This window comes from Phocoena phocoena, chromosome 3, assembly GCF_963924675.1.
Source record: "Phocoena phocoena chromosome 3, mPhoPho1.1, whole genome shotgun sequence".
Taxonomy (NCBI): domain Eukaryota; kingdom Metazoa; phylum Chordata; class Mammalia; order Artiodactyla; family Phocoenidae; genus Phocoena; species Phocoena phocoena.
In genome coordinates this window covers 163,333,367-163,358,902 of record NC_089221.1, presented here as the reverse complement: position 1 = coordinate 163,358,902, position 25,536 = coordinate 163,333,367, and the positions used below count along the sequence as shown (strand labels likewise).

The window sequence follows — 25,536 nt, the reverse complement described above, 5'->3', positions numbered from 1 at the left end:
GCCTCCATTTACAGAACAACTCTGTCAGCTGCCAGCAGAGCTGTTCTAACTGTGTGCAGTTAACAGCTGAGGAGAATAGTTTCTGGTACAAGAATGCCTTGGATAACTTGTGTCCACCATGGGTGGTTTAGAGACAGCTGGATGCATAAACAGAGGCTGCTAAAGCCTTTATGGTAAATGGGTGTGGGGAGGGAGACAATCATGGAGTAACTGTTACGTAGACAAATTCCAGAGTGTATGATTCCCCATTCAAACTCAGTAAAAATTGAAGTACTGTGTGAACAAGCAAGCAAACATATTTTACAAATATGAGACAGCCAGGATTACTGTGGCCGATGGAATGTGCCCATAACATAGGTTCTGCCAACTGTTTCTATTACCCTCTCAACTCACAGTCACTGGTGTTGCCTCAGGAAATTTTCCAGAGTGGGATATACATGGATTTCTAAAGATGTTTCCACATAAGCAGGCACAGAGTAGGCTTGAGAGCTGGAAATAGTCTACGGATGGTGATGGGAGGAAATGATGTGATTTATACAAACGAGGATGTCTCCAGGTAGATCCCACTTGGGATACACCATTAGGTTTCAGAACCACAGTATTCCTGATATGAGGAAGGAGCTTATTCTCACATGGAAACAATGGGTCAAGGCAGACACTACCCAGTGCAGCAGGGAAACAAACCCCCATGTTGACCTCTTTGGCCGCACCCTTCTGAATGTCATGGTGAATCAGGAAAACATACTCACTAGCACTATTAATGGCATAAGGTGTTTCCTATACAAATTAGACATTATAAAGATATAAGCTACAGAAGGTGGTAATCAGACAATACTCCCAATGATGAAACATGAATTACTTTCCAAGTGGACATGAGGCCTTACAGAAAAATTCAAACTCTGATGGATTTTGATGTGGAACTAGTCAAGACATCAGGGGAAAACTAGACTTCTAATAAAATGGAAATCAAATATTTGTTGGTGGTGTTGGAGATACTCTTAACTACAGGGGCACAGAATCTGGGAAATAAGCTGCAAGACATTGTCCTCAAACCTCCTATTCATCTGTCTCTTTCCCAGTGTGGTGGCTCCAAAATCTGAATAATACCCTCTTTGCATCTGCCTTTCAATCCAACTCAGGTAATGCAACTGATGACTTCTAACACAGAGTCACAAAGGAGATGAATACTGGTAAACCTAGCTCCTAACATTACAGGCAATGTATCTCCAACTCTATAGATTTTTTGTCCTATCACAAGTCTCTCTTCTTTTTTTTTAAATTTAATTTTATTTGTTTATTTTTGGCTTGGTTGGGTCTTCATTGCTGCACACAGGCTTTCTCTAGTTGCAGCAAGCAGGGGCTACTCTTCGTTGTGGTGCGCGGGCTTCTCATTGTGGTGGCTTCTCTTGTTGCAGAGCATGGGCTCTGGGTGTGTGGGCTTCAGTAGTTGCGGCACATGGGCCCAGTAGTTGTGACTCACGGGCTCTAGCACGCAGGCTTAGTAGTTGTGGCGCACAGGCTTATTGCTACACAGCATATGGGATCTTCCTGGACCAGGGATTGAACCCATGTCCCCTGCATTGGCAGGCGGATTCTCAACCACTGCGCCACTAGGGAAGCCCCCTTCCCTTATTTTCAGTATTTATTTATTCATTTGGCTGTGCTGGGTCTTAGTTGCAGCACACGGGACCTAGTTCCCTGACCAGGGATTGAACCCGGGCCCTCTTCATTGGGAGCACAGAGTCTTAACCACTGGACCACCAGGAAAGTCCCATAAGTCTCTCTTCTTAATTCAAATTCTATTCACCAACTACCAGTCAGAAGGAAAGACAAAAAGCAAAGAGGAAAATCATAATTTACGTAAAAGTATACTCTGACAACCTTTCCATACATAAAAATTTATTCCAAGTCTTTAATAGAATGGAAAACTGAAAAAGGCTCCTATACCCACCACCCCCCAAAAAGGATCTTTCTCAGTAAAAAAGGTGTAATATATATAATAGATTAGGGGTATACAGGAACTGCGACCCAAGGCCAGTAGAAAAATCCCAACAAATACCAAACTGCCATTTTCAATGACCCTTTAACAGAGAATGAACAGAATATTATAAAAATTTAAGCCTACCTGCATATTAGAAATACATTTTAATTCATCCATGGATCCAACAGACTTCAAAACAGAAAGAGATAAAAACCATCTGACTAAACTCAAAATCACTACCTTTAAACCTTATGTACTATTGTTGAAAGACAACTTACAGAACTCACATTAATATTTATTTTTGAAATTCGTAGAGATCCTATGTCCAAGGATACACTTTAAGAAAGATCCTTGCTAAACACAGCATATTTAAAAACTTTTAAAACAACTCTTTCATACTGAAGGTTTTCTGGAACATTAGGCATGGATTACTTTCCATCAAGTTATCTCATGTTACATTTATACCTCTTCATAGGAGTTTTCACGTCTAAGGATGTGGGCCAACTGAAGTGTTCCCCAAGCTGTTTACAAACAAGAGGTTTTATCTAGTGAACCTTTTCATGCCTTCGTAAATTACTGTGATAAAAGAAGGCTTTCCCACATTCTTCACATTTATATGGTTTCTCTCCAGTGTGCAGTCTCATGTGCCGTCAAATGCTTGACAGAGAAATGTAGGCTTTCCCACATTCCTGACATTGATAGGGTTTCTCTCCAGTATGAGTTCTTTCATGCACTTGAACATAGGTGGAACTGAACGTTTTCCCACATATTTTACATTCATAGGGGTTTTCTCCAATGTGGGTTCTTGCATGATTTCGAAGAGAACTGTGAGTACTAAATGCTTTAGAACATGTTTTACACACATACCGTTTCTCTCTAGTGTGAGTCTTTTCATGTCTTTGAGAAGAACTGGTAAAAAACAATGCTTTCCCATATTCCTTACATTCATAGGGTTTTTCTCCAGTGTGATTTCTTTCATGATTTTGTAAACCTTTTTGAGAACTAAAACTTAAACCACATTGTTTACATTGATAGGGTTTCTCTCCAGTGTGACTCCATTCATGGATTTTAAGAGAACTGGGATTAATGAACACTTTCTCACATTCTTTACATTTATAAGGTCCATCTCTAGTGTGTGTTATCATGTGATATTGGAAGGTTTTGTACCATGTACAGGTTTTCCCACACATTTTACACTCATAGGGTTTTTCTCCAGTATGGGTTCTTTCATGCATTTGGAAACCTTTTTGAGAACTAAAACTTTTACCACATTGTTTACATTGATAGGGTTTCTCCCCAGTGTGACTCTTTTCATGTATTTTTAGAGAACTAGGATTAAGGAATACTTTCTCACACTCTTCACATTTATAAGGTCCATCTCTAGTATGTGTTATCATGTGATATTGGAAGGTTTTGTGCCAGGTGTAGGCTTTCCCACATTCCTTACACTCATAGGGCTTTTCAGCAGTGTGGGTTCTTGCATGATTTCGAAGAGAAGTGGCACTACTCAATGCTTTAGAACATGTTTTACACACATACGGTTTCTCTCCAGTGTGATGCCATTTGTGTATTTGGAAGGAACTGAAATAACTGAAGCCTTTACCACACTGCTTACATTCATAGGGTTTCTCTCCTCCGTGACTCCTTTCATGTGCTCGAAAGGTTTGTTTACATTGAAAGGCTTTTCCACACTGTTTACACTGGTAAGGTTTCTCTCCAGTGTGACTCCTTTCATGGGTTCGAAGAGAACTGTGGTATCTGTAGGCTTTCTCACAGTGTTTACATTGATAGGGTTTCTCTCCTGTGTGAATTCTTTCATGTGTTTGAATGCTTTCATGACAACTAAAGGCTTTTCCACACTGTTTACATTCATAGGGTTTCTCTCCAGTGTGAGTTCTTCCATGTACTCGTAAGGAACAGTAATAACTGAAGGCTTTGCCACATTGTTTACATTGATAGGGTTTCTCCCCAGTGTGACTCCTTTCATGTATTTTAAGAGAACTGGGATTAACAAATACCTTCTCACATTCTTTACATTTATAAGGTCCATCTCCATTGTGTGTTATCATGTGTTTTTGAAAGGTTATGAGCCATGTGAAGGCTTTCCCACATGCCTTACACTTATAGGGTTTTTCTCCAGTATGAGTTCTTTCATGTTTTCGAAGACAACTGAGAGTACTCAATGCTTTAGAACATATTTTATATTCATACAGTTTCTCTCCAGTGTGACTTCTTTTGTGTATTAGGAAGGAAGTGAAATGATTAAAGGCTTTACCACAGTGCTTACATTTATATAGCTTGTCACCATATTTTTGAAACTTTCCCGGTTCACGTTCAATGTGACATTTCATGTGTCTAGTAAGGGATGAATGATCCATGAAGACTTTTCCACATGCACTGCATTCACATGGTTTTAGTCCAGTAGTTTTCTTCTTCAGATTGAGAGATGGAATAAGGCTGAAGTGTTCTCCACAGGAACTACTGTCTTTACGTTCAAAGAGTCTCTCTACCATAGGACTTCTGGGAAAAATGAAAAGCACATTTCTAATGATTTCTTTATTGATCTTATATTTCTTGTATTTCTTATGATTTATAGGAATAGTATAGGTTTTCCACCTTGTGTGAATTGTTAGAAATTGAATATACTGAATGTACTGCAATGGGACTTCACCCTTCCTACTATTAAAAGTGATATTCAAATATAGGGTTTATTAATAATATTTGCAAGTGATCTATTTTGCAAACACCTAACATTTATGTCACATTTAAGAAAATGTTTTTCGTAGAAATTTTCTAAGAACTAAATTTGAAGAAGGGGCTATTTGTTTTGTTTGCTTGTTTTAAAATTTTCATAATTTACCAGGATTCTCACTTGAGACAATTCTCTGTATTGTGAGTGTGACTTACCTTAGGTTTCCCCCCTGGTTTTTATACTAATCTCCAATGTCATGATATTCCCATTTTTTTCCTAAAATGCAGACCCAGAAAAATTATTCCAAAATATTAGAAATTAATAAGAATTATTTGATTCTATGTCCATTGTTTAGGGTGACCAAGCCCAGCTGATATCCCAATATCCTCCCTTCCCTAATTCCACATCTTAGAACAATGTCAAGTAGCACAAAGCATTTGTTCTCTAATTGACTAGGTGAAAGAACGTTACCATCCTTACCTACTGAGGCCAGGTTCCAGAAGATTTCCTGCATCACATCTCTGTAGAGTTTCTTTTGTGAAGGATCCAGCAAAGCCCACTCCTCCAGGGTGAAGTTCACAACCACATCCTCAATAGCCAATGAGTCCTAAAACACCCAAAATATGTGTACAGTAAGATGCATGAGACTGACAGCACTAGGCATCTATATTCCATTTATAGTAAGGTTACTTATGAACCTGTTGTTTCCAAAGAGTTATTCTATGACTTGATCATGAGAAAAACTTATTCTCTCCATGCTTCCTTGTAAATTTAATGGCATCATGAATGCACGGAAATTATTTACACATTATTTCTGTGATCACATGATAACTTATACCTCATTAATGGTAGTGCCCAGAGATTGCTGGGAAACGACAGAAATGCTATACAAGTGAAACAAATATCATTTTAAAGACATTGATTTCGTGTGACAAAATTCTTTCATCTTCTCCCTTATTTTTTTTTATATCTTTATTAGAGTATAATTGCTTTACAATGGTGTGTTAGTTTCTGCTTTATAACAAAGTGAATCAGTTATATATATACATATGTTCCCATATCTCTTCCCTCTTGTGTCTCCTTCCCTCCCACCCTCCTTATCCCACCCCTCCAGGCAGTCACAAAGCACCGAGCTGATCTCTCTGTGCTATGCAGCTGCTTCCCACTAGCTATCTACCTTACATTTGGTAGTGTATGTATGTCCATGCCTCTCTCTTGCTTTGTCACAGCTTACCCTTCCCCCTCCCCATATCCTCAAGTCCTTTCTCTAGTAGGTCTGTGTCTTTATTCCTGTCTTACCCCTAGGTTCTTTATGACATTTTTTTCCCTTAAATTCCATATATATGTTAGCATACAGTATTTGTCTTTCTGCTTCTAACTTACTTCACTCTGTATGACAGACTCTAGGTCTATCCACATCATTACAAATAGCTCAATTTCGTTTCTTTTTATGGCTGAGTAATATTCCATTGTATATATGTGCCACATCTTCTTTATCCATTCATCAGATGATGGACACTTAGGTTGTTTCCATCTCCAGGCTATTGTAAATAGAGCTGCAATGAACATTTTGGTACATGACTCTTTTTGAATTATGGTTTTCTCAGGGTATATGCCCAGTATTGGGATTGCTGGGTCATATGGTAGTTCTATTTGTAGTTTTTTAAGGAACCTCCATACTGTTCTCCATAGTGGCTGTACCAATTCACATTCTCACCAGCAGTGCAAGAGGGTTCCCTTTTCTCCACACCCTCTCCAGCATTTATTGTTTCTAGATTTTTTGATGATGGCCATTCTGACTGGTGTGAGATGATATCTCATTGTAGTTTTGATTTGCATTTCTCTAATGAATAATGATGTTGAGCATTCTTTCATGTGTTTGTTGGCAGTCTGTATATCTTCTTTGGAGAAATGTTTATTTAGGTCTTCTGCCCATTTTTGGATTGGGTTGTTTGTATTTTTGTTATTGAGCTGCATGAGCTGCTTATAAATTTTGGAGATTAATCCTTTGTCAGTTGCTTCATTTGCAAATATTTTCTCCCATTCTGAGGGCTGTCTTTTGTTCTTGTTTATGGTTTCCTTTGCTGTGCAAAAGCTTTGAAGTTTCATTAGCTCCCATTTGTTTATTTTTGTTTTTATTTCCATTTCTCTAGGAGGTGGGTCAAAAAGGATCTTGCTGTGATTTATGTCATAGAGTGTTCTGCCTATGTTTTCCTCTAAGAGTTTGATAGTTTCTGGCCTTACATTTAGGTCTTTAATCCATGTTGAGCTTATTTTTGTGTATGGTGTTAGGGAGTGATCTAATCTTCTCCCTTATTATCCACCATTTATAGCACTCCATGAGGTAGAGGGTCAAATCTGCATGAGTTTTCAATGAATGAGTCTCCTGAGGAGAACTGGAAGCTTTTCCTCCTAGTTCTATCACCAAACATGAGAGTCCAGGGGGCCTGTAGAAATCAAACTTTTACCAAAGCCCAGCTGGCCCCACTGTTCCAAAGTCCTCCAGCCCTTTATTAGTAATTAGATGCACCTGACTGAATGTAAATCTTCTTGTGGGGAAGCACTGTTTTTAAGTTGTGTAATAATGATCACAGACTGTGTTCTTCCCTTCTCTCTATGTATAATTTCATGCAGCTAGAAAGTTATTCTAAACTTAGAGCTCAGATCTGAGGAAAAAGGAATAACAACTTAGACCGCAAAATCCCTCCACTCATGTGCCTCAGGGATTGTTCCAGCCAAACTGTAGAATACATACGGAGATAATAACCAGAATAGCTCCTTCTGATCAAACCCTGTTCCCTTGAGGAAAAGGTTAAGAGCTACAGATTGCGAGTGAGTTCACTTAAGTTCATATGGTTTGATGGTGAATTTGTCCATGATTATAAAATATGTAAAGGTTTCATCAGTGGTTTCCTCCAAAACAACATAAGGTCTCCATTCTGCAATTGCAGGACCTAATGTTTCCTGAGCAGCCATGCTAGCTGCTGCCTGGCTAACTTACGCTCTGGAGTTTATGAACCTAAAAGTTGTGATTTTCAATCTTACTAGAAGAGAATGAAAACATTTGAAAGTCTTCCTAGAGCCATGAGACAAATGACTTCAAAAGACAAACTGGTGTCTCTGGAACTGGGAAAGAGAAAATAAAGACGTTTTAAAATATGCCACAAATATTCTGTTCTTAAGCACTGTACTGAAAAAAAATGTTTCACCAGAGTGTAATGCAAAGACAAAAGGAACAAAACAGATAGAACATGCTATCCATAAATCCTAGCATAACTTTTTCTAACAGAAGATTAAAAACACACATAATGAAAATAACTGAAGGAAAAGAGAGACAGAAAGAAACAGAAGATGTAAGTAACAATCACTGAGATTTTTCTAAAATTAATGATAGACAACAACTGTAGATCCATGAATCTCAGTGAACACTAAACATGAAAACACCTAAAAAGAAGACTAAAGTATATCATACTCTAACTAGAGAAAAATCAAATGCAAAAAGAACATATTTTAAGAAGCCAGAGGGGGAAACAGACCTCAGGTATAGAGAAATTAGAATTAAACTTGACACCTTTTCAGAAAACAAACAAGCAAGAACAGAGTGGATTGAAATGCTTAAAGTTCTGATATTAAAACCACTCTAAGAATACTACATCAAGGACAATTATCCTTAAAAAACAAGGAAGAACTGAGGACTTTCTGAGACAAAAATTGAGGGACTTTGTCATTACTACATCTACTTTGAAACAAGTGTTCAAAATTCATAAGAAAGAATACAAATGATGAAGGTGGATTAGGAGGGGAATAAATAAACATCTTTAATATTATCATATATAACAGATAAGACTTTGTGTAAAATAATATTAACAACAATGACACTGGTAATGAAAGCCTTGTGGATAAGTAAGGTAAGACAGGAGGGAATTGAGACTAGTGTGGTATGAGATACCTGTACAACCAATGAAGAGGTATAGTATTACTTGACAGAAGACGTAGGCTAATTCTAAATATATACTGAAAACTCAAGGGCAACCACCAAAAAAAATTTTTTAAATGTGTAACTGATAGGCTAAGAGAGGATTAAAATGGAGAATCAGGTAAAATGCTCAGTTAAAGCCAGAGAAGGTAGAAAAAAGGGGGAAGGCAAATGAAAGAAAGAACAAAGGCAACAAATAGAAACAGGAGAATGTGCAGTAGATATTAATCCAACTGTATTAATCACCATTTCAATCATCAATGGTCTCAATACAAGTGAAAGACAAATACAGTAATATCAGATTCTAAAAACTGTAATTGTATGTTGTCTACAAAAAACCCATTTTAAATATGGAGACACAGGTAGATGAAAGGTAAAGGGATGGAGAAAAATGCACTATGCCAAAACTAATTTTTAAAAAAGCTGGCATTGGTATATAATTTCAGATAATGGAGATTTCAGCCCAAGGAAAACTCAGCGATAAAAAGGGGCTTTACATAGGGACAAAAAGGTCCATTCTCCAAGAAGGTATAACAATCCTTCATGTGTACATACATAGCAACAAAGGGGCAGAGTACTTAAGGAAAGATGTGAAGAATGCAGGGAGGAATACATGAATCCATTATAATTGTACATGAACACCCCCTTATCACAAGCTATAAATTTCAGCAGGCAGAAAATCAGGAAGGACAGAGCTGAACTGAACAAGCACCATGAAACAACTCAACTTAACTGTAACCTATGGAATGCTTTATGCAACAAGGGCAGAATACACATTCTTCTCAACTTTACATGGAACATTCACTAAGACAGAACACATTTGGGGATAGGTAACATACCTTAACAAATCTGAAAGAAGAAAAATCACACAAACTATGCTCTTAGACCTCAAAGGCAATTAATCTAGATATCAATAACAGCAAGAGTTGGAGAACCTCTCAATACCTGGAGATTCAACAACACCCTTAGAAATAATACAGAAGATCAAAGAAGTCTCAAGAAATATAAATTTTATTTTGAACTAAATGAAATGAAAACATAATGTGTCAAAGGATGTGGGATGCAGCAGAAGAAGTGCCTAGAGGGAAATTTATGCCATAAAACAAATACACTGGAAAAACACCAAGATGTGTAAACAATAACGTAAAAGCATGTACCTTAGGAAACGATAAAAAGAAGAGCATATGAAACGCAAAGCAAACAGAATAAAAGAAATAATAAAAATTAGAAAAAAAGTAAGGTAACTGTGGGATATCGATGGAGAAAAAGAATTTTTAACTCTTGTTCTTTTTTTTTTAAATATTTATTTATTTATTTGGCTGCACCCAGTCTTAGTTGCGGTTCATGGGGTCTTCATTGCAGCATACGGACTCTTAGCTGCAGCATGCATGTGGGATCTAGTTCCCTGACCAGGGATGGAACCCAGGCCTCCTGCATTGGGAGCGAGAAGCCTTAACCACTGGACCACCAGGGAAGTCCCTAACTCTAGTTCTTTACCAAGATTAATGACATTAATAAACATCTAGTCAAGATAACTAAGAAAATAGGGAAGAGAAAAAGTACAAATATCAGAAAGGGACAGAGGGCGAAATGAAAATGAAAAAGAATTTGATAAAATCCAACATCCATTTATGAAAACAAACTACTAACAGAGGGAACTTTCTCCTCCTGAGAATGAACATCTTCATGAATCCTGTAGCTAAATCTATAACATTTGTTTGTATAACATGATTATCCCTGTGCAACGTCTGAAAGAATAAACAATGAAAGAGATAGCTCCTGGAATCAATAAGAGACTGAGATTGAGGGTTAATCAGTTGCTTTCCTATAGACCCACACAAATGCATTCAACTGAACTTGGAGAAAGATGGCAAGGAAATTCAAATGAAAAGGGAAACTTTTAAACAAATAGCACTGGAAATAACGGATATCCACATAAAACACATGCACACACACAGACACACAACAATGAATGTAGACACAGGCCTTACACATTTCACAAAAAATAACTCAAAACACATCATAGATCTCAATGTGAAATGCAAAAGTAATAAACGCCTAGAAAATAATACAGAAGGAAATGTAGGTGACTCTGGGCTTAGTGATGAATTTTGAAATATAACACCAAATGCAAGGTCTGTAAAAGAAAAAGGTATAATTTCACTTCACTGAAATGAAAACATTCCTGCTCTGAGAAAGAAAAGTGTTAAGAAAATGAAAAGACAAGTCAGAGAGTAGGAGAAAATCTTTGCAAAACATTTATCTGATAAATGACTGGTATCCAACAGATGCAAAGAACTCTTAAAGCTCAACAGTAAGAAGAAAAACAACCTAATTAAAAATGGGCAAAAGATCTGAACAAACAGCTCCCCAAAGAAGATACACCAAAAAGAAATATGCTACATGAAAACATACTCCACATCAAATGTCAATGGGAAATTGAGTAAACAACAACGAGGTATCATGACACACTTATAAATGGCTATAATTCAAAATACTCAGAATGCCAAATATTGGTGAAGATGGGAAGATAATCCTCAGTCATTGCTGAGGTGGAAGGAAATTGGTACCCTAACGATGAAAGACAGGAGCTTTCTTTCAAAAAATATACTCTTATTATGTATAGTAAGATTCAGCAATTACACTCCTTGCTATTTGTCCAAATGAATTGAAATCTTATGTTCACAGAAAACCTGTATACAAAAATCTGTAGAGGTTTTATTCATAATTGGCAAGAGTTAGAGTTAAGCAAGATATACTTCAAGAGTCTAATAAATAAATGATCAGTGCAATGAAATACTCTTTGGTGATAAAAAGAAATGAGGTATCAAGCTTTGAAAATACATGGAGGAAGCTTAAAAGTATATTGCTAAGTGAAAGAAGCCAATCTAACAAGGTTATATACTGTATGGTGCCAAGTATATGAGGTTCTGGAAAAAACAAAAGCATGAGACCATAAAAATATCTTTGGCTGTGAAGATTTTTGGCTTTTGTTTTAAAGGATTTGAGGGTTAGAGAAAGAGATGAATCAACAGGTTGAGCACAGAGTATTTTTACGTAAGTAAAATTACACTACATGTGCATAAATGATGGACACATATTGTGTATTTGTCAAATCCATACATTACATAACACAATACAAAAGTCCACACTAATACAACCTGTGCACTTTTTTTTTTTTTTTGCGGTACGCGGGCCTCTCACTGTTGTGGCCTCTCCCGTCGCGGAGCACAGGCTCCGGATGCGCAGGCTCAGTGGCCATGGCTCACGGGCCCAGCCGCTCCGCGGCATGTGGGATCCTCCCAGACCGGGGCACGAACCCACGTCCCCTGCATCGGCAGGTGGACACTCAACCACTGCGCCACCAGGGAAGCCCAACCTGTGCATTTTTAATGCATCAGTATTGGTTCAGCAATTCTAACAAATGTAGCAGTCCTACAAGATTTAAAAAACAGTGAATACTGTACGGATGGAGAAGGGTTGTGTGAGAACTCTCTATAATTTCTGTTCAGTTCTTCTCTAAACCTAAAACCGATCTAAAAACGCTGAAGTCTACACCAAAAGAAGAAGACGATGACAGATCTGTACAGCTCACCCCTGAGGACTTTCTGATTTTTCCTTAGGTGTGGTGAACCATGGGTGTGCTTATCTACCAAGGCTGTCCCAATTGAGGGATGAAGGGCAGCAACTCTCCACGGAGTTCCAATACACCCTGACAATATCTCAGGGTGTACTGTCATCCTTAGTCTATGCACTTCCCCAGACCTGTGCATTCAGTTAATCCCAAGCAACTACCCAGGGAAAGAAGGTGTTGGAGACAATGGCTCTTCCACCACCACAGCATGTTTCAAAGGACTGTTGAAAGAAATGTCATCTCTCCACCGGGAGGCATAAGCCAGAGGGCCAAGGTTTAGCTCCATCATATAACAAGTAGGTGTGAGTAGTCAGTCTGAACTGACTGGCATGCTCTTTCCAATACCAAAGCCATAACAGGCACCTCAGTGGAGCCCTCTATTTTTAAGAGATCCCAGTACCTGGAGACAATTACAGCTTTAATGGCATATTAAGATGGGACCTGGGCAGTGCCTTGCATCAGAAGCCTATGGACAACTTAAGGCCCTCCTCCAGAGAGCCTCCCATCACTGCCAGCGGGTTTAGAGGCCTCCTCATGACACTGACTGCTTTATAGAATTTAAGGAACTCACTTATGTTGGGTTTGAACTAATCTCTTTGCTGTGCCAGACTGAGACAGTGGGTGTTGTCCATCATAACCCAGAGGGTAAGGAGCTTTGTAATAGATGAACGGGCAACAGCCTCTTAAAAGTTACTTAAAAAGTTTTGGTGAGCCTTCTGGAATCTCACCACCTACTAGCTGCTTTTCCCTGTCTCTTTTCTTTCACTTTCTTTGAAGAAACTGCTCTCTAAGTAGTGACTGTCTTTTGGGCTCACCTCATTCACAGGGTATAATCATCCTCCTACTCCCCCAGTCCTTCCCTCAACACTAATGTCTGGGCAAACCCAGCTTCAGTCACACCTTCACTCTAAACACAGATAGGTTCCAGCTCAGACATCAACCCAGGACCACTGGAAGGAGGGCCCCATTCTCATATTCCTGCTCCCAAGGTACAAGGTGTGGAGAGCCACCTGAAGAGTATTGCTGGGTCTCAGCAAAGCTGAGACCCCTGAAAAGTACTGCTGGGCCTCAGCAAGGCTGAGAACAATAGTGCCTGCATGGCAGGCACGGGTATGTACGTCATGGGAAAGCAAAGCTTCCCACAGCGTGGATTCTCTCAATTTCCCATGTATATAATAAAAGCTCTGAGTATTTGCTTGTATTAGTACTAATATTCCCATTACTCATGGGGGATTTTAAGAAAGGCTTCTATATAGAGTAAAGTGGGAAAAACCTAAAAATCCCCCTCCAACTACACCAGCTGTTCCTACTTATTGACCTGCATATTGGATTAAAAGTAATGCTATAGGAATGTTTATATTGCAACAGCCTACGTTAATGGAAAAGTTTGATGATATATGACCAAAATGGGGAGTGCAAGATATATTTGGAGTACATTGGTATTGGCACAAGGGAAGTTTAATAAGAAATAAAGTTATGATGAAACACTTTTTAATGGAACATACAGCTGCAACGTTAAAGTTAAACTGTAAACCTGGGTTGTATATTAATAAGTATAAGGGACAACAGATCTATTGTAAATATTTTTAGGAAGATCTAAAGTCTAGATTAAAGATTCAATGTTTACCACCATGGCCCCCAAACCCACCGCTTTGGCTTCCCCGTACGTGTAGTGAGTGGCCACATAAATTGTGTCCACCTGTTAGTATATATTTTTGTGTTTTATGAAAATGTATATAAATAAAATTACGAAGTTTTAAGAATGCTTTGATGAAATGCTTTTGATTTAATGATGATTAAACATTAAAAAGCTTTAAGAGTCTTTAGGTTAAGCCAAGAGTGAGACGTGACAAGGCTTCTTACCTGCACCACTGAGGTGAAACTTACAAAGAAAAGGGCGCTGACGCAGAGTATGTGGGAGTAAAGCACTGAAGCAAAGCGAACCAAGGAAAAGGACATGACGACTTTTGAGAATTTTGAGGAAACCACAAAGGACGTTTTTTAGCCACAAGGGACAATTGCTTTCAATCACAAGGGACAATTACAGACATAATAAGAAAATTATGTAAACTGCGTATGTGAAATGCTTATGTAAAAGGTTCTTTTTGGTCTGAGAAAATGATGGTGATGATTGATAAAGTAATAAATTAAAATCAGTTTATTGTTTTGAAAGTATAAAAAGGTATAGTGTGTGCAATAAAGTTTGTCAGAATTCCTGCATCCTAAGGGGTGTTGTGTCTTCTGTCCTCGCCGACTCCGTCTCCCCTCAGGCAATCCTGTCCTGCTGAGGCTGGACCTCGGTAACAAGGGATTAACAGAAACTGCCAACTCGGAGTTCTAAGTGTATACAACCCAGGCTTGGTGGGGTCAACAATGCAATACAGGGCAGCACAGTGCACAGGAGGAGACCCCAGCAAACAGCAGCTCACAGGGCAGGAGCCTCCAGGCTTTCTTATCAGCCCGTCCAGGTAAGAAGCACTAGGGGAAAAGGGAGGGGTGAGGCTTAACTTTCAGTAGTCAAATATCAAATATGCGGATCCCAAGTAATCATTCCAAGAGCAAAAACTGTAAGGAAAACAGGCATTCGCACTGGATTGTTTGTGTATAAAGAAACGCTAAAAGGATGATGAAGTAGTAATCAAAACTAGTTATCTGAGGGTGGCTGGAGTTAACAGTGGAAGAGTGTAGGAGGATATGCGGGCAGGGAGTCCTTAGATACTTTCCTCCCTTAGGAGTTTTCTACAATGGAAACTACTGCAAGATCTGATCCTTTAAACAGTAATGGATATAAACTTGTAATCCATAAAAAATGAAAACCTCCTTTCAAACTAAAAGGACAAGGGACATTATAGTTGGTCCCTCCACTATAGTAAACAGAATGGTCCCTTAATGACCCTCCCCGTGGTCAACGCACAATCTGGAAGAGACACGGGGCTGCGGGTGCAGAGTTGCCCAGAGGGGCTCCGGGGTCGGGCTGAAGACGCCACCCGCATGGACCGGGTCCCGGCTGCCGGCTCAGCCCGCACGCTGCAAATCGGAGGGGACTGAGGTCCGCGCGGCGCTCCCGGTGGATTCGGGTCCGCAGACTCCGGAGTTGACCGCGAAGAGGCCGGTTCCGGACGCTTCCGACCAGTCCCTCCGCCCCGTCTCCGCTCCCCGGGGCAGCACACTCACCATTGCGAGGTTTCCTAGGTCTTCCTGCGTCCTTCCCTCGACTCCAACCACCAGAGCAGGTCAGAGCGGAACAGAAGAGACGGAAGCTCTACCAGAGACCCTGAAGGGTAAGTAAGCCGCCAGCCCAACGCGGTGGGAAGAACCGACGTCCACGCCGGTGCGCCGCGTCGCCCCGCCCACTCACCTCACCGGCCTCCTGATTGGACAGGTCCCAGTGCCCCACCCCCTCATGCCTGAGTGACAGCCTGGGAGAGGAAGCCTGAGTCAGCGGAACCACTTTCCGCGGTTGGGATGGGACCTGTCCCCGCCTGGCACTTTTGGTTTGTGACAGAAAATGTTCCTGCCCCGGGATTGTCTCTGCTGTCTTTAGCAGCTCCTCGTGCACTGGGATTCCTGACTCAATTTTAAGACGGAGCAAGTACAGATAAGAGGATGGCTCAGGCCTGCCCTGCCTGGAACAAGGTTTTATGTCCTCCAGGGCTCAAGGGCTTGGTGTAAGGCTGGCTGTATGGCCATTCCTGGAGCTGTGCTTCTTGTTAAGAAACGCAGACATTTAAATGTGAACTCACCATCTGTAGTAAAGGGCCGGCTCCATTTTCATCTTTGGTCCTTGACAGCGCTGAACCTTCCACCCATCCCTGCCCCATCCCCACTCATTAAGTATTTAAGGTACCTAATCCCAGCGCTCTTGGCTCTGGTAGGAGGTCTGAATCAGTCAGCTGGGTGCCAGGACAAATCTCAGTCAAACCACAGGCTGTGAGGTGTGTGCATTAACTTCTCAGGCGTACATTTTACACTGGAAGGAAATTTATTTTAGATCAGTGTTCCCTGTGTGCCTAGAAAACCTTGAAATGTCAACAGCTATTATATATATATATATATATATATATATATATATATATATATATATATATATATATATATATATGGCAATTGTATTCCTATTTCCACTGACAGAAGAAAAACTATAAATTGTACTTAAAATTGGAATGCACCTAGAAACTCTTCCTGCCCCCATCTTTATTGAAATATAACTCACTAATAAAATTGCATCTAAAGATGAAAACATGATGATTCTGATACTTACACTGTATTGTATAATAGATATTTGCTGAGAGAGTGGATCTTAAGCATACTCACCATGCAAACAAAAATAAAGGGGACTAACTGAGGTGATGCATGTGTTTAACCTGGAAAGTCTTATATTCCCAAGAGATTGAACTGCAAACTCCTTTACATTGCAAAATACTTCATGCATTGATTTATTTGAACAGCTTTATGGAGACATAATGCACATACTTTAGAAGGCATCTATTAAGTGTACATTTTAATGGTTTCAGTATATTTGCAGATACACACAATTATCACAATTTTTGAGGATTTTTGTTACTTCAAAAAGAAACTCTTCTGCCCTTTAGCTATCACTGCTAATCTTCTTATCCTCCTATTCCAATCCCCCAGCCTAGAAAACCACTACTCTACTTTCTATTTCCATATTCTGCTCTTTCATATTAAAAGAATTATATATGGCCTTTTGAAGGACTTCATTCACTCAGCATAATTTCTTCAAGAGACAACTATGCGTGAATATTGCCTTCGTTTTATGTCAGAATAATATTCTACTGATTGGATAAAACATGTTGTGTTTATCTATTCACCGGTTAATTGACATTTGGATGTTTCTCCCTTTTGCTCACTATGAATCACATTACTACAAAATTCATATATAAGTTTTGATCAAATATGTGTTTTCATTTCCTTGAGCATGTACCTAGGTGGGATTGATGGGTCATATGATAATTCTAGGTTTAATATTTAAGGATCTCCCAGACCTTTATCCAGAGCAGCTTCGCCATTTTATCTTCATTCCACCCCATATGAGAGTTCAAATTTCTCCATGTATCCTCGATAAAACTTATTGCCTCATTTTTTAATTTTAGCCATCCTAATTGTTGTCAAGTGGAATCTCACTGTGGTTTTTATTTGCATGTCCTTGATGACTAATGATATCCAGAATCTTTTCATATGACCTTGAACATTTGTGTAGTTTACTTGGAAAAATGTGTATTCAGATCCTTTGTCATATTTAAATTGAATTATTTGATTTTTATAAATTGTTATGTCTAGATATTTTCATTACAAGTTCCTTTTCAGATATAAGATTGGCAAAATTTTCTTCCATTCTGTGGGTTGTGTTTTCACTCTCTTGCCCTAAAAATTTTACTTATAATTGTAGTAATATACACATACCATAAAATGTACATGTTCACCACTTTTAAGTGTATAAGTTCAGTACTATGTAATACACTGCCATTGTGAAACCAATCTCCAATTTTCATCTTCCACAAACATGTTGAGATAAACAAATAGACTGCCAGTTATTTCTCCAGCAAAATATGGGTTTATCCAGGACGAGCAAAGAATTGTAATTTGGGATCTGCAACCTTGGCATGCGAGATCCCTGGAACAAGGAGACGACTCTTTTAAAGAAGGGAAAAGGATGTTGGGAGGGCTATCGTAAACAAAGAATGATCTGAGCAACTGAGGGTTCAAAGTACAGTGGCTTTTCATTGGCTGAGTTATGACAGTTTCTCACTGGCCAAGATCTTGAGGCAAGAAGAAAAAGCCCTCCTTCTTTCTGTTGGGCTCAGCTATCCTCATAGGGTGCGATAGCTTCCCTTCTGGTCTCCTATTTAATTTAGGTTTCTGTTTATTAATTTTTTACATCCGTAAGACAACAAGTCCTCATTCTCCCATTGCCCAGCCCCTGGCAAAAACTATTCTACTTTTTGTCTCTAGGAATTCAACAACTCTAGGTACCTCATACCAATGAAACCACACAGTGCCATTTCAAGTGTTAAATATTCTGATCCAAGAAATTAGGATGTTTTCACATTTATCTTACATTCATTTATTTATGTTAACCATGCTTTGTAGTTTTCTGAATATTCATTTTGTATTCCTTTTGCTAAATTTATTCCTAATTATTTTATTCCTTTTCATCTTATTAGAAGTGCATGTCTTAGCTTCATTATATCATTCCAAGTGTATAGAAATACACTAAAAATAATTATTATATTTTGATCTTGTATATTATCACTCTGCTGAACTCAATAATGAGCTCTAATACGTTAAAAAAAAATTCTTTAGTCTTTTCTGAATAGACGATATCTCATCTGGAAATGGAAATAGTTTTTCATCTTCCTAACCAATCTTTAAGCATTTTATTGCCTTTTCTTGTATAATAGTTTTGGCTAAAATCTCTAGTACATTCTCAAATAGAAGTGGCAAGACCAGATATCCTTGTTTTGTTCCATGTCTTCAGATGAAAGCATCCAATCTTTCATCATTAAAAATATTAGCTTTGGGTTTTCCACAGATGTTCATTATGAGGGTAAGAAATTTCTTTCTATTCTGAGTGTTTTAATCATGGTGTATATCACTACAACCTTCCCTTTTACTACTCCTTATGCTGCATACAACTGTCCTTGTATATTTCTCTCCTGGTTTTTACTTAATACTAAACACCATGGAAAATATTTAATTTCTTCTGCTCTTTAATAAAAATTGAAGTTGTTACTTTTATTTTCCAGGTTTCCAGAAAATATGCTGGAAGTCTAAGCATATGGAAATGAAACCTGTGAACAGCAAAATGTGCTGTGGGCTTTGTGGATCATCGAAACGAGAGGCGTCCTGCTTAAAGGAAAAAACATTAAAAATTTCCCATATCTCCTTTTATACTCAATTATGATATTACATGAAATGACACAAATCACCAAAACTTATAGGCCTCACTTGAGTCATAAAGGAGATATTAAAAATATTACATAGTATACTAAACAGTAAATTTATATATTATAACTGAGGTACTGCTTGGTATCTCAGGAAATACATCAGTGTTTAGATAACAAGTAGGAAAGGCAAAAGCTGTTCCAAAGGACCAGGAGCTGGCCTGTATTCTTTGTAAGGCCAAGTCTTTTCCTGTTGAAAAGAAAAATGTCATACACCTCCTTCATCAAGGCACTCAGTGGCCATGAAGGACCAAGACATTTATATGGATATTTTGTAACACTATCTCTAAAAATGGTAAAAGATAAAAGTTCCAAATCATAGAAATGACCAGTACTTTCCTTTTCTTACTAATATGACTGACTGGAATGTCTTATGAAAAAACTTTCGCTCTAATTCTCGTTTTTACCTTCTAGAAAACAACAATTACGATCACCAATGAGAGAAAAGTTTACCTCCTCACAGCATTCAATACAGAAAAACATCTTGCTTGGTTAAATAGCAATCATATCCTCTAACAAGAGTCAAAATCCTATAAGAAGTCCATTTCAGCATCCTGTTGCTATTATACTTCACAGTCCTTTGCGGTCTGTGTTCATTCTTATTAAAATTCATTATACTCACTTTTTTTTGTGTGTGGTACGCGGGCCTCTCACTGCTGTGGCCTCTCCCGTTGCGGAGCACAGGCTCCGGACACGCAGGCTCAGCAGCCATGGCTCACGGGCCCAGATGCTCCACGGCATGTGGGATCTTCCCGGACCGGGGCATGAACCCGTGTCCCCTGCATTGGCAGGCGTACTCTCAACCATTGCGCCACCAGGGAAGCCCCCTCTACTCCCCTCTTTGACTACAGGTATGATCCTATGGGTCAGTGGCAGAGGGCACTGAAAAATTTTTACATTTTTGGTATTAAGAGTGAATGAGAAATGAATTTCAAATCAAAAATTTTAACTACAAAAAAGTAAAATTTCTCTGAGAAAAAAATACTTGAACATGATAATACTAATGCAAAAATATAATGATTAAATGAATAAAAATGCAAATTTATCTGAATATCTATAATTATAATGGGTATTTTAAAATATATTCTGAGAAAAGATAAACTATAGTATTTGTTAGCATACGAAAGCTTAGGAAAGAGTTGATAAAATATCTCTCCGAAACAACTACAGAATCATTTCTTTCACCAAAAAATGAACATACTTTTAATCATGTACAATCAAACATAACTGAAAACAAAGAGGGATTATATTCAGCTACAAGTAACAGAAAACACCCATACTTTTCTTGATATGAGGAAGGGGCTTATTCTCATATAGAAGGAGTGGGTCAAGGCAGCCACTGCACAAATGCAGCAAACTCCCATGTCATTTTTCATCGCTGCACCATTGTGAATGTCATGGTGAATCAGGAAAACATACTCACCAGCAATGTTAACAGCATAAGGTGTTTCCTACACAAGTTAGACATGATGAAGCTATAATCTACAGAAGAGGGTAATCAAACAATACTCCAAACCATGAAATTCTGAATTATTTTCCAAGTGGACACAGAAGGCTTCACAGAAAAATTCAAACTCTAACAGATTTTGATGTAGAATTGTGAAAACATCAGAGGAAAACTACACTTCTGATAATAGAAATCAAACAGTTGGTGGTGGTTTTGAGGATACTCTTGAATACAAAGGCACAGAATCTGGAAAACAGGATGAAAGGTGGTGTCCTCAAACCTCCTAGGTATCTGTCTCTCTCCCAGCATGGTGGCTCCAAAATCTGAAGTATGCCTTCTTCTCATCTGCCTTTAAATTGTACACAGGTGACGCTATTGGTTAATTCTAACATTGAACCACAAAGGGGATAGATTGTGGAAAATCTAGGTCCTAATATTACTCACAGGCAGGATATCTCCAACTCTAGATTTTTTGCCCTATCACAAGTCTCTCTTCTTCAAACTCTATTCACCAAATACCAGTCAGAAGGAATGAAGAAGCAAATGGAAAAACATAATTTACGTGAATGTACACCCTTTGACAACCTTGCCATACAGAAAAAATTATTCCAAGTGTTTAACAGTATAGAAAATGGAAAAAGGCTCCTATACTCACCACCACCCAGAAAAGATCTTCCTGTAATAAAGGTACAGTATATATAACAGATCAAGGATATCCAAGAACTTCCACCCAAGGCCAGTAGGAAAATCTCAACAAATACCAAGCCTAATTGCCTATTAGAACTACACCTTATGGGGTATATGTATACGTATAGCTGATTCACTTTGTTATAAAGCAGAAACTAACACACCATTGTAAAGCAATTATACTCCAATAAAGATGTTAAAAAAAACACAACAACTACACTTTAATCACCCATAGGTCCAACAGACTTAAAAATGGAAAAAGAAAATATCATTACCTGATTAAAGGAAAAATCACTACCTTGTAACCTTATGAATTATTATTAAAAGATGACTTCCAGAATTACCTCACCTAAATATTCATTTCTGAGGGTAACTTGTACAAATCCAACATCAAGAAAGGCACTTTCATAAAGATCCTTAGTAAACACATATATTTATAAATTTTTATAACAAGTCTTTTATATTGAAGATTTTCTGAAACATTATTCTTGGATTACTTTCCAACAAGTTACCTCATGTTACTGACATTTATATTTGTTTTTCATGGGAGTTTTCACATATAAGTATGTGGGCCCACTGAAGTCTTTCCTAGGCTCTTTAAAAACTATATTTATTATCTAGTGAACCCTTTCATGCTTTTGCAAAGTAGAGAGATCAGAAAAGGTTTTCCCATATTCTTCATATTTACATGGTTTCTCTGTAGTATGCATGTGTCTCTGAATGCCTAAGACAGAAATGTAGGCTTTCCCACATTCCTACGTTCATAAGGCTTCTCTCCAGGGTGAGTTCTTTCATGCACTTGAACATTAGTGGAAGCAAAGTTTTCCCACATATTTTACAGTCATAGGGTTTTTCTAGTATGAGTTCTTTCATGTTTTTGAAGAGAACTGGAAAAACGAAATGCTTTAGAACATATTTTACACACACACGGTTTCTCGCCAGTGTGAGTCCTTTCATGTGTTTGAAGAAAACTGGGAATAATAAATGCTTTCCCACATTCTACACATTTATATGGTTTCTCTCCAGTGTGCAGGCTCATGTGTCTTTGAATGCCTGAGAGAGATATGTAGGCTTTCCCACATTCCTTACATTTATAGGGTCTCTCTCCAGTGTGAATTCTTTCATGCACTTGAACATAGGTGGAACTGAAGGTTTTCCCACATATTTTACATTCATAGGGTTTTTCTCCAGTATGGGTTTTCTCATGTTTTCGAAGATATCTGGGAATACTAAATGCTTTAGAACACGTTTTACACATATACGGTTTCTCTCCAGTGTGAGTCCTTTTGTGTATGTGAAGAGAACTGGGATTATTGAATGCTTTCCCACATTCTTCACATTTATATAGTTTCTCTCCAGTGTGCAGTCTCATGTGCCTTCGAATGCCTGACGGACAAACGAAGGCTTTCCCACATTCCTGACATTGATAGGGTTTCTGTCCAGTGTGAGCTCTTTCATGCACTTGAACGTAAGTGGAAGCAAAGGATTTCCCACATACTTTACATTCATAGGGTTTTTCTCCAGTATGGGTTCTTTCATGTTCTCGAAGGTATCTGGGAATACTAAATGCTTTACAACATGTTTTACACACATATGGTTTCTCTCCACTGTGACTCCTTTCATGTATTTGAAGAGAACTGGGCTTAATCAATGCTTTCTCACATGCCTTACATTCACAGGGTTTTTCTCCAGTGTGATCTCTTCCATGTTTTTGGAAACCTTTTTGAGAACGTAAACCTTTACCCCATTGCTTACATTCATAGGTCTTCTCTCCAGAGTGAATTCTTTCATGTGTTTGGAAACCTTGATGATTACTGAAGCTTTTTCCACATTGCTGGAATTCATACAGTTTCTCTCCTGTGTGAGTTCTTTTGTGCCTCTGTAAGGAACTGTAATATTTGTAAACTTTCCCACATTCCTTACATTTATATGTATTATACAGTCCCTGATCATATTTTTTAAAATCTTGAGGTTTGTGTTCAATGTGACATTTCGTGTGCCTATTAAGAGATGAATGATGCATGAAGACTTGTCCACATTCACTGCATTCACATGGTTTTAATCCAGGAGTTTTCTTGTTCTGATCAAGAGGTGGAATAAGGCTGAAATTTCCTCCACATGGATTATGGTCTTTACGCTCAGAGAATCTCACTACCGTATGATTTCTGAAAATGTGAGAAGCACATTATTAATGATTTATTAATCATTTTATATGTATTGCATTTATTACAATTGATAGGAATAGTGTGGTTTTCTAATTTGTGTGAATTGTTAGGAATTGAATATACTGAATGCTCCGCAACGGACTGCACCCTTTCTATTGAAAAGTAATATTCAAATACAGGGTTTATTAATACTGCTTGCAAGTGAATTATTTTGCAAATACTGGACATTTATATAACATTTAAGAAAATATTTTTGAAAGAAACTTTCTAAGAATAATTAAATTAGAAGAAAGGGCTATTTGTTTCGTTTGCACGTTTTTAAAATTTCATAATATACCAGGATTCTCACGTGAGTCAAAGCTTTCTATTGTCAGTGTGACTTACCTTGGTTTTCCCCCCTGGTTTTTGTACTGCTCTTCAATGTCATCATCATCCCATTTTGTTCCTAAAATGCAGACCCAGTAAAATGATTCCAAAGATTGGAAATTAAAGAAATATTATTTGACTCTATGTACACTGTTAGCTGTGATCATGCCTGGTTTATATACCAACATCCTCCCTTCTCACATTACACAACTTAGAACATCAATGAGCAAGAAGCATTTGATCTCTATCTGAGTAACTGATGGAAAGTCCCCATCCTTACCTACTGAGGCCAGATTCCTAAAGGTTTCCTGCATCACATCTCTGTAGAGTTTCTTCTGTGTAGGATTCAGTAGAGCCCACTCCTCCAGGGTGAAGTTCACAGCCACATCCTCACAGGTCACTGAGTCCTAAAACATCCCAAGTATGTGTACAGTAGGATGAGTGACAGCACTGGACACCTATATTCCATTTATGGGAAGGTTATGTGTGATTCTGTCCTTTCCAAACATTTACTCACCCTCTGTCCATACCTTCTTCCTCATTAATTTATCAGTACCATAAAGACATGAAAATTATTTACACATTTTTACTGTGATCACATTACATTTTATTTCTCTCTAATGGCAGGGCTCAGAGAATACTGGGAAATGACAGAAATGCTATACAAATGAAACCAATATTATCATTTTAAGACCATCAATTCCTTATGAGAAAAATTATTTCATTTCCTTCCTTATTACCCACCAATTCCAGCACTCCAAGAGACAAGGGGTCAAATCTGTGTGAGGTTTCAATGCATAAACCACTGTGAATAACTACAAGCTTTTCTCTTCCCATTACCAGGCATGAGAGTCCAGGAGGCCTCTGGCATGTAACATTTAACAAGGTCCAGCTAGTCACAGATCCTACAGTCCTCTAGGACATTAAAAGTGACAAGATACAACTGGCTGAATGAAAATATTCTTGGGGAGAAGCACTGCTTTTGCCCTGTGTCATATGTATTACAGATTCAGTACCTCCTTTGTCTCTCTGTCCAATTTAATGGACTAGAAAGTTATTTGGAACAGAATTCAGACATGACAAAGAAGGCATGACAACTTAAACCACAAAATCCCTACATTCCTGCACCTCAGGGCAGCTTCCTGCCAATTCTGGGAACACACAGGCATACACACTGAGATAATCATGTCAGAAGAGCCCATGTGGCACACCATGACAGTCGATCCTCATCCCTGCTGACATTAAAAATCAATTTAAGGAGAGGAGAACAAGATGGAGGAATGGAGGGACATGGAACTCACCTCCTCCCGCCAGTACATCTACATGTGGAACAATTTTTTTAGAATACCTATTTAAAGCTTGCAGAAGATCTCATATAACCAAAGCTGCAAGAAAGATCCCTACATAACTGGGTAGGATGAAGGGAGAAGAGAGAAGAGGAACTGAGATGGGACCTGTGCCCCTGGGAGGGAGCTGTAAAAAAGGCAAGGTCCCCTAAGCCAGGGAACCTCCTTCACCAGCTGGGAGGTCCACCAGGATAGATAGGGAGTTTCAAAGGCTGAAAAGGAGAGCGTGGCAGCTGGCCTGTAGCCTGGCAGGGTAGAGAGAGATCGGAACTGAAGG

The 25,536-nt window shown here is 38.5% G+C and overlaps 2 protein-coding genes across 2 annotated transcripts in view; both read right to left on the bottom strand.

Annotated features, from left to right (window-relative positions):
- Positions 1–2,631: 2,631 nt before the first annotated feature.
- On the bottom strand, positions 2,632–16,104 carry LOC136120397 (zinc finger protein 791-like). Its single transcript, XM_065873810.1, is given in 6 exon segments — positions 2,632–4,115; positions 4,287–4,501; positions 4,889–4,949; positions 5,154–5,280; positions 15,198–15,545; positions 16,027–16,104. Coding segments are annotated over 6 exon segments (2,313 nt in total).
- Positions 16,105–21,999: 5,895 nt separating this feature from the next.
- Positions 22,000–25,536, bottom strand: part of LOC136120396 (zinc finger protein 721-like) — a 48,149-nt gene continuing 44,612 nt past the window's right edge. Inside the window, 6 exon segments of the mRNA XM_065873809.1 lie at positions 22,000–22,139; positions 22,142–22,198; positions 22,201–22,238; positions 22,240–23,547; positions 23,932–23,992; positions 24,194–24,320. Of these exon segments, the coding sequence (XP_065729881.1) occupies positions 22,000–22,139; positions 22,142–22,198; positions 22,201–22,238; positions 22,240–23,547; positions 23,932–23,992; positions 24,194–24,320 (1,731 nt within the window).